This window comes from Citrus sinensis, chromosome 6, assembly GCF_022201045.2.
Source record: "Citrus sinensis cultivar Valencia sweet orange chromosome 6, DVS_A1.0, whole genome shotgun sequence".
Classification (NCBI taxonomy): Eukaryota; Viridiplantae; Streptophyta; class Magnoliopsida; order Sapindales; family Rutaceae; genus Citrus; species Citrus sinensis.
The window spans coordinates 23,045,307-23,061,789 of NC_068561.1; the positions used below are offsets into that span (position 1 = coordinate 23,045,307).

Genomic DNA, 16,483 nt, shown 5'->3' on the forward strand with positions numbered 1-16,483 from the left:
TTGGAGGCCTAAAACTATTTCTAATTATTGATAAGCAAATGATGTTTTGAAACTATACTTAACAGTCCAAAATATTAAGTATGTTCTTTGATCCGTCATCCATGATGTGTACAGCAGAATCATGCTTCCACTCCGTCAAAGAATTCAATTTATCATCTCTAAATCATTCTGCAAATCCAGCCACTTACTGTTGCCCAAATTCATTCATAGTACCAGAAAGCCAAAGAGTAACTCACTGGTGACAGCCATTTGTGATTGTTTTAGAAGAGGCTGGAACTGGGACACACTCAGTAAGCAATTCAATTCCATTCATTTAAACGATTCTCTCGTTGAGAATGTATTGCTAGAACTGAAAGAACCTGTCGATGCAAAACGCGCTTTGGGGTTCTTCCATTGGTCGGCTCATCATAAATCCTATCAACACAATCTTTGTTCTTACAGTGTCACTATTCACATATTAGTTCAAGCAAGACTGCTTGTTGATGCCCGTGCTTTAATCGAATCAGTTTTGGAAAAACATATTGGAGATGATTCGAGATTCTCAGTCGTGGATTCACTGCTTGATACTTATAATGTTGCGGATTCAATTCCGCTTGTGTTTGATTTGTTGGTACAGACTTATTCTAAAATGAGATTGTTTGAGGTTGCTTTTGATGTTTGTTGCTACTTAGAACAACGTGGGTTCTCTTTAAGTTTAATAAGTTTCAATACTTTGATTCATGTTGTGACAAAATCTGATAGGAATGATCTAGTGTGGCGAATTTATCAGCATATGTTAGAAAATATAAGATACCCAAATGAAGCGACAATTAGAACTTTGATTAGTGCTTTATGCAAAGGAGGGCAGTTGCAAACTTATGTGGATATGTTGGATAGGATTCATGGGAAAAGATGTTCTCCTATGGTGATTGTTAATACGAGTTTGATTTTAAGGATTATACAAGAGGAAAGAATTGAAGAGGGTATGGTGTTATTGAAGAGAATGTTACGAAAGAATATGATTCATGATACCATTGCTTACTCATTAATTGTTTATGCTAAAGTGAAAATGGGGAACTTGGAGTCAGCGTTGGTGGTGTATGAAGAAATGCTCAAGAGAGGATTTAGTGCAAATTCTTTTGTTTATACTACATTTATAGGAGCCTATTGTGAGTATGGAAAAATTGAAGAAGCAAATTGTTTGATGCAAGAAATGGAAAATGCGGGTTTGAAGCCTTATGATGAAACCTTTAACCTGCTTATTGAGGGCTGTGCAAAAGCAAAAAGGATAGAAGAAAGTTTAAGTTACTGTGAGCAAATGATGAGCAGAAAACTTCTTCCTAGTTGTTCAGCCTTCAATGAGATGATAAGAAGGTTATGCGAGTGTGGGAATGCGAAGCAAGCCAATGGGATGCTAACTCTGGCATTAGATAAAGGGTTTTCACCTAATGAGATCACATACTCTCATCTCATAGGTGGGTATGCAAAGGAAGGTGAGATTCAAGAAGTTTTGAAGCTCTATTATGAGATGGAGTACAAGTCAATCTCTCCGACACTGCCAGCTTACACATCTTTGATTAGTAGCCTTTGCCAATGTGGAAAACTAGAGGAAGCAGATAAGTATTTTAAAATCATGAAAAGTCACTCATTAGTTCCAGGTGTAGATATTTACGAGTCATTAGTCGGTATCCACCTTGAAAAGGGTAATAAAGCAAAAGCCCTTCACCTTTGTGAAGAGATGGTTTCTGAAGGATTGAAACCTAGCACTTCATACCTCTGCAGTGCTAGTACCTGTAGAGGCTAGTGTTTCCCTGGTTGTTGGCCATATCTGCACATAATCTTTCTCTGGCCTGATAGCTGTCACTCAAGATCAAGTCCACGTAATGCTCTCTTGCTTTCAGTTTTTGAAATAGACTGTATATCTTTATATCTTATCAGGCATAATTTGGTGAAAAAATGTCTTTCCACGGAAGTTCTGCTTCCGTGATTGGTTTGTTGATAGGACGGCACTATGAATTGGTGAGTTGCCTGAACAAGTGACTTTTCGTCAATCTCCTTGTCCTTGATATCTGAATCAATTCACAGTGTCTTCTAGCTGTGGAAGGTAGTTACATGTTTCTTCAAAAACCATCTGCTAAGCTCATGCTTATATTTCTATCCTTTTTAATCTTACTTGGGTTGCTTTTACCATTAGTCAAACCTTCTGTTTAAGCTCTAGCTTCAAAGAGTATATATGTGTGCATTTATGTTGATGTTGTGTACAATATACTCAACAGACAATAAGAACGAAGATGGCAGAGTATATAATTGACTCCCAAACTTATATCTTTTAGAAAACACACTCGTGAATTATACACAAGATTTATATTTTTATGATAAGGTTTTATAATGAGAGATGATTAAGATCTGTTATTGTAAGAATAATATTAGAATATCTTCTGAAATTAACATTGAAAAGAAATTGGTATGGCTAAATTGATGATATTAAACAGAGGCACCTGCTCTGCATGGTTGACCCCGTGTTGCAAGTTTTTGCTCATGATTTTGCCAGATATTGCACTAAAATTTGTCCTCAGTGAGAATCTGATACTCCTTTCATTTGATTTTGAAGACCACACGGTAGACTATAGGCCAACACGTGAGCACAAAAGGGAATATGTCTTGCTCAGAATCAAGGTAACAGGTGTGAAATATTTTGGCAGCTTCTGGCTTGGAATCTATTCCTCTTGCTTGTTAGGCAGGCTTCGGAATCATTTCCTCATATGAGTGGGTTTTATTAATACTATTATTTTTTCTTAAAAAATATAAATCTAGTTTAGGCATTTGATTCCCTATTGATGATGATGAATAGAAAGTAATGAACTGAAATGACTGTGAATTTATAATAGAAGTAAGTTTCCATCAGCAAAAATTGTGGGTTCTTGATTTCAGTTTTAGCATATTATTAGTGCAAAAGATGCTTCTGGTTTTTAGAATGTAGTTTATGACAACTACCTGATTATTTTAAAGCCATATTGATATTGACCTAATTAAGGCACAAAGGTGACCTGTCAACACCTGGGCAAACTCTAATAAAAGAAATTAAGAAAGTAATAATAATGAAAACAAGAAGAGACTACATATATAATAGTTATTGTAGTAACAATAGCATAGCCAAATGATACATTAGATTCCAATCCACAACAAAAGGAATAATCATAAGCCAGTGATTTTGGCACCCAATTCAGCATTTATTCCTCGCTCGCTTTCTATAAATAACTACAGAAAAACTGGACAAGATCTCTCATCAACAAATTAATTAAGATCGCCAATCCTGGTTTCAATGGCAATCTCTGCAACCATCCATAGCTATTGCAATTCAGTCCTCCACAATTATCCAATCAGTGATTTTAAAACCCTCTCTAAGATCCGAGTTCTCCGCTTGAAAGAGTTTCCCATGAAAATTAAAGCCAGTTATGCTGCACATTCAGCTTTGGTGCAACCGCTCCAGGCTGAAGAAATTGTCAAGCTGGTAATCATACCTCCACTACCCATTTTCCAGTTTGAAGAATACATGACCAGCAAGGCGAAACGCGTGAACAAAGCATTAGATGAGACAGTGCAGTTGCGACATCCAGCAAAGATACATGAGGCCATGAGATACTCTCTTCTTGCGGGAGGCAAGCGCGTTCGTCCTGTTTTGTGTATTGCTTCGTGTGAATTAGTAGGAGGAGATGAGTCTTCAGCAATGCCAGTGGCTTGTGCATTGGAGATGATTCATACCATGTCCCTTGTCCACGATGATCTCCCTTGCATGGACAACGATGATTTCAGACGAGGAAAGCCAACAAATCATAAAGTTTTTGGTGAAGATACCGCAATCCTTGCAGGTGATGCTCTCCTCTCCCTTGCCTTTGAACATGTAGCAGCCAAGAGCACTGAAATTTCACCTGACCGTGTAGTTCGAGCCATTGCTGAGCTAGGTTCAGCTGTTGGCTCCGAAGGGCTTGTAGCAGGAGAAATTATGGACATTGATTCCGAAGGGAAAGATGTGAGTTTGAATGAATTGGAAAATATTCATCTGCACAAAACAGCAAAGCTTTTAGAGGCTGCTGTTGTTTGTGGAGCGATAATCGGAGGAGGAAATATGATTGAAGTAGAAAGAGTTAGAAAATATGCAAGGTGTATTGGGTTGTTATTTCAAGTAGTGGACGATATCTTGGATGTGACTAAGTCATCAAAGGAGTTAGGAAAGACAGCAGGAAAAGATCTGGTGAGTGATAAGGCCACATATCCAAAGCTGATGGGTATTGAAAATGCCAGGAAATTTGCATGTGATTTGTTGGCTCAAGCCACAGAAGAGCTTGCTTATTTTGAAGTTGCAAGGGCCGCCCCCTTGTACCATCTGGCTTACTACATTGCGAGTAGACAACATTAACTGCTAGCAAGTGGTTTTGTTGGCTTTTGTCCGCTTATCTGTTTGTTATATATATATATATATATATATATATAGATGACGGAGTGACTATGGAAAGATGTGTCCTTACATTTGCAATATACATGCCATAACTTTAATTCGTGTTCGGGGATGAAGTTTCTGTCCATTTACTTACAAGTGTATTTAGTTCTGTCTAAAAGCTTAAGAAGTGTATTATTAAGAATGTATATCAATTAATTTTCAGGGGATGTCCCTCTCTGTTTATAATTGTTATCTAAACACTCATAATTGTTATTATTTAACACCTCAACAACTGATAATTCTCAAAGATTGGTTCGCCATATAAAAAAGAAATGATATTTTATTCAAACCTTATCAAAGATACTCTCTTACAGGTTATTGGCCACTTTAAAATAAGTTATTTATGGTGCGTTTGAGATTAAGATTAAGCAGCTATTGTTTAAAAGTTACCGTATTAAAGTATTTGGTAAACATTAGTTGTTGTACTTTAAAAGTTATATTAATATGATTTTTTACTTGTATGATAGAAAATTTATTATATTTTTAATAATTTTATCAAAATTATTATTTAAAATTTACATTTACTATATGCCTGATATCATCTTGGCTCCAAGTCAATTATCATTCACCTCCTTTCAATGATGAAGAAAAGGGATTATCACCAATAGCATAAGTCACTGATAGAAGATGTGAATTCTTGCACTATACTCTATCCTCCTCTGATCTCTCTGTTGTAACCAGCACACCAAAAACGATCATCAGCACAACCTCAAATCTCTGTTTGTTTTAGTCTGGAGCTGTGCCTGCAAAATAAAGCTAAGACAGTGAGAATATTGTTAAAAAATTTATTCTGGAAATTAACAATTGGAAAGAGATATTTGTAAGCTACATTGATATATACACATGATCATTTATTGCAAGCTATTAATCTGTCGCGCAGCAGTTGAAACAAGGAATATCTGTTGATCAGGATTCTGATTGAATTTAAAAATAATGAAAATCAAACAAGACAATGGCTGGAGTTGAATATTTTTTTGCAACTTCTGGCTCAGAATCTAATCCTCTTGCTAACCCAGGTAGGCTTTAGCATCACTTGCTCATTTGGGAGTTTCTTTTTTTTTTTTCTCCCTAATATGTAAATCTAGCAGGACTTCCTCCCTTGATGATAAAGTTAATAGTTCATTGAAAACAACGAACTGAGTTGCGAATGAACGGCTGATCCATCATAGAAGCATGGTTACCTTCAGAGTGCTTGAAGCATATTATCAGGTGCTCATTTTCTAAGCCAAATTGATGTTGACCCATTTAACTAAGAAACAAAAGGAATGTACATGATAGTTACTGTACTAGAAACAATAACATGATCTCCCAACACAGCACCTATCAATCCATCGCTTTCTATAAATAACTAAACAGAAACTAGCCAGCCACTCTCATCAACAGATTATTAAGTTTACCAAAACCATTCTCAATGGATGTTATCTCTGCAACCATTCATAGCTACGGCAATTCAGTCCTCCACAGAAATCCAATCAATTATTTTAAAAACGAACGTGAGATCCCATTTCCTCACTTGAATCTTTCCCCCATAGAAAATAAAGTCAGTTATGCTGCACACTCAGGCCTCAGCTTTGGTGCCAACATTCCAGGACGAAGAAATCATTAAGCCTGCGTTTGTTTTTTTACCCCTAATATTACATCAGTTGCGTGTGTGTCTTTTACCCCTGATATCACAATGAAAGCTTTGCTCAGTGTACAGATATGTCCTAGTAACTATGTCAAAACAGACAAGCATTAGCTTGGCTTTGTATCTGTTTTGGTTGAATTTTCAAGACTGAGTTCAAAAAATATCCACTCATTGGTTCAAAGCACTTTTATTTTACCATCTTTTGTGAAATTTCTATTCTACCGTTTTCAGTCATAACGCCTGTTGAAAAAGACAGCAATTGGTATTTGTAGGTGGAACGTATTTGGAAACAAAAATAAATGCCTTTAATATACAAAAATAAATCATTTAAGTATACAGTCAACGTAGAACGTTATTAAGTCGATAGTATCCGCTAGTCTATCGGTCCTTGAAGATGTAAGTAAAATTCTTACATTGTATTATTATATTTTTCGAATTGTCTATATCATATCATTAAATCAGTTTCTACAGTAATATTTATACAAAGTGCTTGTGTTATATCATATTTTACAAACAAATGAAAAATAGAAAGGAATATTCAAAGGTCAATTTTGAGCGAAAGTAGGGATTATCACACAGCAATTCCTATTATTTCCTGTAAAATTAAATAAACCAGAAGTTTTTCAAAATTTTACACTGCAGTCCTTTCTGTTAAAATTTTTCACACAAGTCAGTTGATTGACGTTCACCAATTACATCTTAGGTATTTGAGAGGGCAAAATGGTAGCGCCATTTTTCTCCCTCTTTTCTCTCTATAAATCTCACGAGTAATGAATGAGGATGTATTTCTCACATTTTGGGTGTCCAATCTTTCTTCAAATTTAAATGGAGACTCTCCAATTTTCATAGATGTTAAGCAACCGTATAGTCTGATCAAATTTCTTAATTGTAATAAACCAGAACCATTATATTGTGTGAGACTGTGAGCCTATAAAAAAAAAGAAGAAAATTATTTAAATGTTAAAGATAAAATAACAATCAAAATTTGTGTTTTCTGAACTTTTCAACATTTAACGGTAATTTCAAGGTAAAAAAAAAAAAAAAAAAAAAAGAGAATTGAAGGATTAAATTCGTCATTTCAAAAAATCCGTTAAGGGGATTTTAACGGTTAATGTAGGTCAAGGGTCTATCTGTAAAAGAGTTGAACAAGCGAGGTTTATGAGCTGAAACATTCAAAACCAATGGCGTATTTGATTTGGCATAAAACAACAGGGACTTCAGAGTCACAATCCGAAAAAAAAATAATAATAAATAAAGGCATCATTGTATTTTCTATACATAATGTAGAGAAGAAAAACCGGCCGCCTGGCCGCCCCATTCCAGCCATTCTCATCAACAAAATTAAGATCTATACTATGGCAGTCTCTGCAACAATTCCTAGCTATGGCAATTCAACCCTCTTCAGGAATCCTATCAATGATTTCAAAAAATCACCCTACAGGGCTCCAATATTCCGCTTTAAACTATTTTCGAAGAAAATCAAAGCCAGGCATGCTCAAAACTCAGTATTCGAGTCAACGGACATACCTCTACCTACTTTCCCGTTTGAAGAATACATGATCAGGAAGGCAGAACAAGTCAACAAAGCATTAGATGAGGCAGTGGTGTTGCAACCTCCGGTAAAGATACACAAGGCTATGAGATACTCTCTTCTTGCTGGAGGCAAGCGTGTGCGTCCTCTTTTATGTATTGCGTCGTGTGAATTAGTGGGGGGAGATGAATCATGGGCCATGCCAGCGGCTTGCGCGTTAGAGATGATTCATACGATGTCCCTGATTCACGATGATCTCCCTTTCTTGGACAACGATGAGCGGAGACGGTCAAAGCCCGCGAGTCATGAAGTATTCGGTGAGTCAACCGCAATCCTTGCAGGGGATGCTCTGCTTTCCCTCGCCTTGGAACATGTAGCAGTTAATATCGCTGGTGTTTCCCCGGACCGTGTGGTTCGAGCCATTGCTGAGATGTGCTCAGCCATGGGCGTAGAAGGGCTAGTGGCGGGAGAATTTGTTGACATTGCTAGTGAAGGGAAAGATGTGAGCTTGAAGGAATTGGAGTACATCCATGTGCACAAAACGGCAAAGCTTTTGGAGGCGGCTGTTGTTTGCGGAGCTGTAATCGGAGGAGGAAATGCGATTGAAGTCGAAAGAGTTCGAAACTATGCAAGGTGTATTGGGTTGTTGTTTCAAGTTGTGGATGATATTCTGGATGTGACAAAGTCATCGGAGGAACTAGGGAAGACAGCTGGGAAAGATTTGGCGAGTGGTAAGGCCACATATCCGAAGCTAATGGGTATTGAAAATGCCAAGAGTTTTGCAGGCGAGCTGCTGGGGCAAGCCATTGAAGAACTTGCTTATTTTGAAGCGTCAAAGGCGGCCCCTTTGTACTTTCTAGCAAACTATATTGCCAGTAGACAAAATTAATTCATGAACTCAATCAGAATTTGTAGCTTCATTTGTTTTGTTTAATTAAAAGATACAGGAGAGTGACTATGGTGTTTGGTTGGTCAGAGTGTCCTTACACATATGCAATTTGATATTAAAGTCATAATTATGAAATTCTAAGAAAATTTGTATCACCAGATTATTGCCCAATTTTCCTTTTCTGCTGTGAGTTTCCTATAAAAAGCAAAATTCAATGCATAAAATGAGAAATGGTCCGCGATAAGCAATGAGGAAGTCAATTAATGAGTATTATGATATCATTATGAGGAAGTCAAGGAGATTCATGCCGACAGCTGTGCTCACTGCTCATGGATCTTTGAACTGGAGATAATGGGCCGTGTCAGGATTTGGGAAATTGGCATTTACCCCCCTCCATTTTGGGGATTTTCTCACCTTCTCTTCTTATTTTTTATTTGAAAATATCGATATACTGCTACAAAAATTTCATTAGAATTTTTTTTTTTAACTTCTATTCTTCTGTCCAGGGTTGGCCCAGAACAAAAAAAGAGGCCTGGATTCAGGATCGGCAGGCCCTGCCCGGCATGTGAGAGGGCCGACTCTGCAAAACGCCTGGCCCAGTGTTTCAAACTAAAAATTGATTCTTTTCGCAGAAATTACATGATATACCCCCATTTGTGTTATGTTAATTATAAGAGTAATGATACACGTTTCAACATTGAAAAAAAAAATCGCGATTTACGTACTTCTTAATTTACAATAATGATAAGAATATTTCAAATTTAAATCGAATCCTAATGTTATGTATCACTTATAATTTATTTACATAATTTATTTGAACACATTATTGATAGTGCAATGATGTTTTCAAATTTTAATTATGATGGGAGTAAATTAAAGTATACCGTAACTTGAGGGGATAAAGTGAAATTTTACAAAATTAATTAATAAAATTATCTGTTATTCATTGTCTCGCTATTTTTTTCCTTTAAACAAAAACAAAAACCAAAAAACCACTGAGTACTTTTTCATTGTTCCATCGCAATTTTGCCTATAGTGAGCATTTGTTGCTTTCTTTTGGGCTGAAGAACTTCTTTCACGTTAAAAATAAAATAAATAAAAATAAAATAAATGAGATCCATGCCAATATTAATTTCAAGAAGAGACAACCGTCTCTTAGAAGGCAAATGCTAAGTTACAATTATTATAACTTACACCTCTAATGTAAACTATACAAATTTTCACGTGAAAAAATAAAATAAATGAGATCCAGGTCAACATTAATTTCAAGAAGAGACAACCGTCTCTTAGAAGGCAAATGCTAAGTTACAATTATTATAACTTACACCTCTAATGTAAATCACACAAATTATGGGTCTTATAATTTTGTGTGATTCACATAAAATGTATAAGTTACAATGATTATCATTCAGAGGTTCCTCTCTTAGAAATATCATGTGGGTTTTGTTATAAGTAGTTAATTATTAAATTGTATAAAAGTGGGTCCGATATAAAAAGTACGAACTTAGTTTGTTTTTGACTTGTCTCCCTTTTCCTACCCGTCTGGCCCAGTGTTTCAAACTAAAAAATAATTCTTTTCGCATAAATTACATGATATACCCCCATTTGTGTTATGTTAATTATAAGAGTAATGATACACGTTTCAACATTGAAAAAAAAAATCGCGATTTACGTACTTCTTAATTTACAATAATGATAAGAATATTTCAAATTTAAATCGAATCCTAATGTTATGTATCACTTATAATTTATTTACATAATTTATTTGAACACATTATTGATAGTGCAATGATGTTTTCAAATTTTAATTATGATGGGAGTAAATTAAAGTATACCGTAACTTGAGGGGATAAAGTGAAATTTTACAAAATTAATTAATAAAATTATCTGTTATTCATTGTCTCGCTATTTTTTTCCTTTAAACAAAAACAAAAACCAAAAAACCACTGAGTACTTTTTCATTGTTCCATCGCAATTTTGCCTATAGTGAGCATTTGTTGCTTTCTTTTGGGCTGAAGAACTTCTTTCACGTTAAAAATAAAATAAATGAAATCCAGGCCAACATTAATTTCAAGAAGATACAACCGTCTTTTAAAAGGCAAATGCTAAGTTACAATTATTATAACTTACATCTTTAATGTAAATCATACAAATTTTCACGTTAAAAAATAAAATAAATGAGATCCAGGCCAACATTAATTTCAAGAAGAGACAACCATCTCTTAGAAGGCAAATGCTAAGTTACAATTATTATAACTTACACCTCTAATGTAAACCACATAAATTATGAATCCTACAATTTTGTGTGATTCACATAAAAAGTGTAAATTACAATGATTATAACTTAAAGGTCCCCTCTTAGAAATATCATGTGAGTTTTGTTATAAGTAGTTAATTATTAAATTGTATAAAAGTGGGTCCGATATAAAAATTACGAACTTAATTTATTTTTGACTTGTCTTCCTTTTCCTACGGGCAGTGGCACCTTGATAATGAGAGTAGAAAGCATTTAAAGTGATAGTGGACCTTGAGTCCTTGAGTAGTTTCTAGTTTCTATCAATAGAAAAATGCTACACTAGGATTTTTTGCGCATTAACAATAAGCTAAAATTGGGATTTAAGTTGACATTAATTTCAATAAGAGACATCATTGAGATCATGTTTTACAAAAGTCTCTCGAAAATATCATATATTTAATTATAAGTTAGTTAATTATTAGTTCACATAGTAACAGGGTTCTCGAGAATTTTTTATTATAATATATTATTTTACAAATTTATTAAATTATTAATTTAGCACCTTGCCCCAAATCAAATCGAAACTAATCAAATCTATTGTGAAATCAAAGTTATTAATTTATAAATTTGTTGAGATTTAACTGTAAATTAGTTCTGTCTACTAACAATATATTTAGCTAAATGGTACAATGGGGCAGCCTTTGAAACTTCAAAATAAGCAAGCTCTTTAGTGGCTTGAGAGAATAACTCCTCTGCAAATTTCTTCGCATTCTCAATACCCATCAGCTTTGGATACGTGGCCTTATCACTCACCAAATCTTTTCCTGCCGTCTTCCCTAACACTGTAGATGACTTAGTCACATCTAAAATATCATCCACCACTTGAAATAATAATCCTATACACCTTGCATAATTTCTAACTCTTTCTATTTCAATCACATTTCCTCCTCCGATTATCACTCCGCAAACAACAGATGCCTCTAAAAGCTTCGCGGTTTTGTGCACATGAATGTACTCCAATTCACTCAAACTCACATCCTTTCCTTCACTGTCAAGGTCAGTAACTTGTCCTTTCAGGAGCCCTTCTGCTCCAAGTGCGGAACCCAGCTCCGTAATGGCTCGAACCACGCGGTCAGTTGACACACCGACGGTCTTGGCTGCTACATGTTCAAAAGCAAGGGCAAGCAGAGCATCACCTGCAAGAATTGCTGTTGGTTCACCAAAGACTTTGTGATTTGTAGGCTTTCCTCGTCTAAGATCATCGTTGTCCAGTGCAGGGAGATCATCATGAATGAGGGACATCGTGTGAGTCATCTCTAGTGCACAAGCCATTGGCATCACCAAGGACTCATCTCCTCCTACTAATTCGCATGAAGCAATGCATAGAACAGGACGGATACGCTTGCCTCCAGCAAGAAGAGAGTATCTCATGGCCTCGTGTATTTTTTCTGGATGTTGCATGGGCAATGCCTCATCTAATGCTTTGTCCACTTTTTTCGACTTGCTGGTCATGTATTCTTCAAACTGGAAAGTTGGTAGAGCTATCTTTACCGGCTTGAGGTTCATGATCGATTCTGCACCCTGGGATGGTTTTACCGAAGCTAAGTTTTCAGCGTGGCAGGCGTTATTTTTCATGGGAAAGGGTTTCATGTTCGGAAATGGGATCATAAAGGGCATTTTGAAATAATTGAGTGGGGAGTTCTTGAGGAGAGCTGAATGGGTACAGCTAGGAATTGTTGCTGAGAAGGCCATGGAAACAAGATTTTGTGATCTTAATTTTCTTGATGAGAATGGCGCCTCTTCATATTTATAGAAAGCAAGGGAACTGATACTTGTAGAATAAATTGTACAATTAATTTTTTTAACAAAAATCACGGCTCGAAAAATAGCAATGGATAAGTCCTGCGTTGTTGGGTGCCAAAAGTTGACTTATCATTTAAAACCTTGATAAATAAGTACATCTACCTTGATTTGGTCATATTAGTCTTATTGATTAATAGTTGTGTTAAATTGATAGCAATAATAACATCATTGTAAACCTTTAAAAAATAAAAATAAGATCCTTCTAAGATTTGCCGAATGAGCAATGACTCTCCTTATTGTTAGGAGGATTCCTTGTTGCGGCTGTATTTTATAAATGAAAGCAATGTTAGGAACTTCAAAATCTAAATCTCAATTTGAGTCATAAATCTTAATGTAGCATTCATTCAATCAATGGTGATTTAGTACTTTTAGAAACTATAAAATCCATCATTTAACAAATGAGTAAAATATAGTTGACAAATACTCATTTAATCCTTATATTCTGGACAAAATATATGTTTAGTTCCTATATTTTAAAAGTACTTCATAAATCTTAATGTAGCATTCATTCATTCAATGGTGATTTAGTAATTTTAGAAACTATAAAATCCATCATTTAATAAATGAGTAAAATATAGTTGACAAATGCTCATTTAATCCTTATATTATGGACAAAATATATGTTTAGTTCCTATATTTTAAAAGTACCTCAAAACACCAAGTGTTAAATATGTTACACTTATACCTTAATTTTTCTTAAGTTTTACAATAATACAATTGCAACAATATTTTTAAGGACATTTTATTAATTTATCCATAAACAACTAATTAAGTAATACTTAATTAAATTATCCAATAATAATTTATTAGCAAATTAACCAATAATTAGCAATTTTTTTAAAGGTAAAGAGGGGGGGGGGGGGGGGGGGGGCAAGCCTAATACATATTTTACCCCCTTACCACCCCAAAAATCGAACTTGGGTTCTAATAGAGGCTACAGCTGCACTGCAATCAACCCGACCACACCCTTAGGGGCCAATAATTATTAGTTTGAAAGAACTAGTATTTTTCATATCCTCCAAACAATCTTGTCAATAATTATTTATAAATAAATTAAAACCAGCCAACTTGAAGTAATATTCAATACAGTTGCAATAATAGTGCTAATAATTATTTATAAAAAAAGTTTAGCAAAATAATCCTAAAAGTGACAAAAAAATTTACATTTATTTTTATTTTACTTTTAGAGTTAATTTGTTAATTAAATTTTTTATACATAAGTTAATTAATGTCCCTAAAAATATCATTGCAAGGATATTATTAGAAAAGTTAAGAAAAAGTATACTCAACCGTTAACATATTTAACACTAGAAGTGTCTTAAGGTGCTTTTAAAAATATAATAATTAAATAAGTATTTAATCCAAAATATAAGAACTAAATAAGCATTTATTTGGAACATAACATTGTGATTCAAATGTTGAGATTCTTAATATTATTATTTATAAATTAACTAATTAATATGAAGCCATAATAAAAGCTATTTTTTTAATACATCAAAACATGTAAACAACCCTATTTATTTTGATTAAAAGAGAATAACACACAATATAGTAGAGCTGGCAAAATTTGATATGATCGAATTACTTAACATAAACACAACACGAATAAATAGGTATGAATGATCAAATTTCACTTAATTATTAAATGGGCTGGTTCGAGTCCGACACGATTTTTTCTCTTGTCAGATTAGGGTTAAAGTTTTTTATTCATTTACCTGATGACTCATTTCCCGTGTTAGATTATGTTTAAAACCGTGTGGTTTTAAAGTTTTCTCAGACTTTTTCGCACTTTAAAATTCCGAACCAGAAGACTATTATAAATTTTTTATTTTTTTTTTCATGTCGGGCTAGAGTTTCAATATTTTAACATGACTATTGAATAGATTGAGTTTGAGATCACTTAAATTTGACACAATATGAACACGACTACATGGCTCGTTTTGCTAGCTCTACATTATAATATTATACAACAATGAAGACATTTCATGTGAAAACATATTTTAAATACAAAACACACATTTTACGGCAATAATTTCAAGACATTTCACATGAACTTATATTTTACAAAAGCTTCATACAAGAAGCAACATCAAAAATATTTTTTTTATAAAAGATTCTAGACACACACACATGTACATTATGAATCTAACTTTAAATTAATTAATTATTAATTTATATAGTAATTGACCTATATAGAAAAGTTGTGGCTGTTGAAAACAACCTTTAAATTGAATAAGTAAAAGTATTTAGTTGATTTTTTTCCTGCAGTATGGTGCTAATTTTGTATTACTATTTAATTGTATCGTTTTCTTTTTCTCTACAGTAGGTTTAATTCAAAAAATTATTTTTTCTTAAAAAATATAATAAAACCTCAATAAATTAATAATCTCGATCAAATAAATTTTTTTTTTATTTCTAACATGGAGCCAACATGCTAAATTAATACTTCAATAAATTTATAAGATAATATATTTTATAAAATCCTTGTAACTTCATATAAGACCCAATTACTACTTATTTACTAATATGCATATAAATGTATAAAAATAATCGATACTAACAAGTCAATAATACAAAGATAATCAATATTTATGTGCTAGGTATATAGAAACAATCAATTTCTAACATGAAAATAATATAAAGATCAATGAAATACTGGCTAAAAGGTTGAAGAAATCACGTGTTGCAAGGGATGTGATCGAATGGCCCACACTAGATCAAGCTCCTGTGTTGTTTTTTTTTTTTTTTTTTTTTTGAAGAGAAGCTCCTGTGTTGTTAACATCACATATATTTGATTCGTTGGGGTGAGCTAGTTTTCATTCGACTCCTTCACATATATAAAGATAATTAACATTTACGTGTTTTGTGTAAATATTATAGAGATGGGTGAGCTATTTTCGTTGTAAATATTTGTTTACAAAATACTAAAATATATGTTTACGAAATTGGAAACAGGGTCCCGAACATTATAAAGTCTGGAATTCTTGGAAGGAGAAATATTTCGTATCGAGATAGTCAATATTTACAAGCCTATAATGTAGAGATAGTCAATATGCACATGCCATTGATATATGGATGGTATTTACATATCACTAACATAAAAACAGTAAGTATTTAGTAACACGTTAGTAATATAGAGCTGTAGTCATTAGTCAATGTTTGCATACCAGTAATATAAAAATAGTCAATTTATTTGTGATGGCATTTTGTGGAATCATTGCCGATACATCTTTCGTATTGAACGATTTAATATCAATGTTATGTATGGGTTATATCTCTTGACGTAAGATAAAGATTCAGTGCTGAGCTGAGTTTTGCCGAGCACTGAATCAATAATTGTTAGGTAAGAAAAATAAAAAAATAAAAACTCAAAATAAATCTTGATAATTGATTCAGTGTTCAGCAAAAAAAAAAAAAAAATTATCTCGAGCTTTTATATCCAATAACAATAATACAATATCCAAAGATATAACCTTTTATTTATTGTTTATGGATTAGAAGAGAATCATATTTCATTATTTTTGTCAAATCTTACTCATAACCTACAGTTAAGGTAGCGTTTATTTTTTATAAATATTTTCAGATAAATTATTCCTCCAAGTATAAATATCACAACTCAAATCCATATGCGAAAGACAATCTACAGTAAAATTGCCCTCTCCGAATATATGGGAGCATCAAAATTAGAAGTTCCAAATCGCCTTAAGCGATTCATCCGACGAACATGTAGAGAGCGAGACGGCTGAAATTTAGAACTAATTAAATGCAAGCAACAGCAGCTATTAAATCACTTCAACCAAGATATAAGGCAATCGTTTATCATCGGCCACTTCCAAAGCCTGATAATAGCAAATTACATA

General features: G+C 33.7%; 4 protein-coding genes across 6 annotated transcripts; 3 read left to right on the forward strand and 1 right to left on the reverse strand.

Annotated features, from left to right (window-relative positions):
* The first annotated feature begins 87 nt into the window (after window positions 1–87).
* On the forward strand, window positions 88–2,895 carry LOC102627672 (pentatricopeptide repeat-containing protein At1g66345, mitochondrial). 3 transcript variants are annotated; one of them, XR_008055849.1, is made up of 2 exons: window positions 88–2,083; window positions 2,591–2,895. XR_008055849.1 is itself a non-coding variant. In XM_052443848.1 (1 exon), the coding sequence occupies exon 1, from the start codon at window positions 122–124 to the stop codon at window positions 1,781–1,783; it is 1,662 nt and encodes a 553-aa protein (XP_052299808.1). In that variant the 5' UTR covers window positions 88–121; the 3' UTR covers window positions 1,784–2,172. The 3 variants fall into 3 exon arrangements, 1 of the variants encoding a protein (XP_052299808.1); XR_008055850.1 differs by having other exon boundaries at window positions 88–1,859; XM_052443848.1 differs by lacking the exon at window positions 2,591–2,895 and having other exon boundaries at window positions 88–2,172.
* A 131-nt stretch (window positions 2,896–3,026) lies between these two features.
* LOC102628253 (geranylgeranyl pyrophosphate synthase 7, chloroplastic-like) lies at window positions 3,027–4,663 on the forward strand. Its single transcript, XM_006482063.4, has one exon. The coding sequence runs from the start codon at window positions 3,302–3,304 to the stop codon at window positions 4,394–4,396; it is 1,095 nt and encodes a 364-aa protein (XP_006482126.1). The 5' UTR covers window positions 3,027–3,301; the 3' UTR covers window positions 4,397–4,663.
* Window positions 4,664–7,374: 2,711 nt separating this feature from the next.
* LOC102628549 (geranylgeranyl pyrophosphate synthase 7, chloroplastic-like) lies at window positions 7,375–8,610 on the forward strand. Its single transcript, XM_006482064.4, has one exon. The coding sequence runs from the start codon at window positions 7,460–7,462 to the stop codon at window positions 8,522–8,524; it is 1,065 nt and encodes a 354-aa protein (XP_006482127.1). The 5' UTR covers window positions 7,375–7,459; the 3' UTR covers window positions 8,525–8,610.
* Window positions 8,611–11,355: 2,745 nt separating this feature from the next.
* LOC102629106 (geranylgeranyl pyrophosphate synthase 7, chloroplastic-like) lies at window positions 11,356–12,571 on the reverse strand. The gene has a single exon (XM_006482066.4). It carries the CDS (start codon window positions 12,510–12,512, stop codon window positions 11,409–11,411), a length of 1,104 nt encoding a protein of 367 aa, XP_006482129.1. The 5' UTR covers window positions 12,513–12,571; the 3' UTR covers window positions 11,356–11,408.
* Window positions 12,572–16,483: the final 3,912 nt, after the last annotated feature.

Coding starts and splice junctions, on each gene's coding strand:
- LOC102628253 (XM_006482063.4), top strand. CDS start 3,302: ATGGCAATCTCTGCAACCATCCATAGCTATTGCAATTCAGTCCTCCAC.
- LOC102629106 (XM_006482066.4), bottom strand. CDS start 12,512: ATGGCCTTCTCAGCAACAATTCCTAGCTGTACCCATTCAGCTCTCCTC.
- LOC102627672 (XM_052443848.1), top strand. CDS start 122: ATGCTTCCACTCCGTCAAAGAATTCAATTTATCATCTCTAAATCATTC.
- LOC102628549 (XM_006482064.4), top strand. CDS start 7,460: ATGGCAGTCTCTGCAACAATTCCTAGCTATGGCAATTCAACCCTCTTC.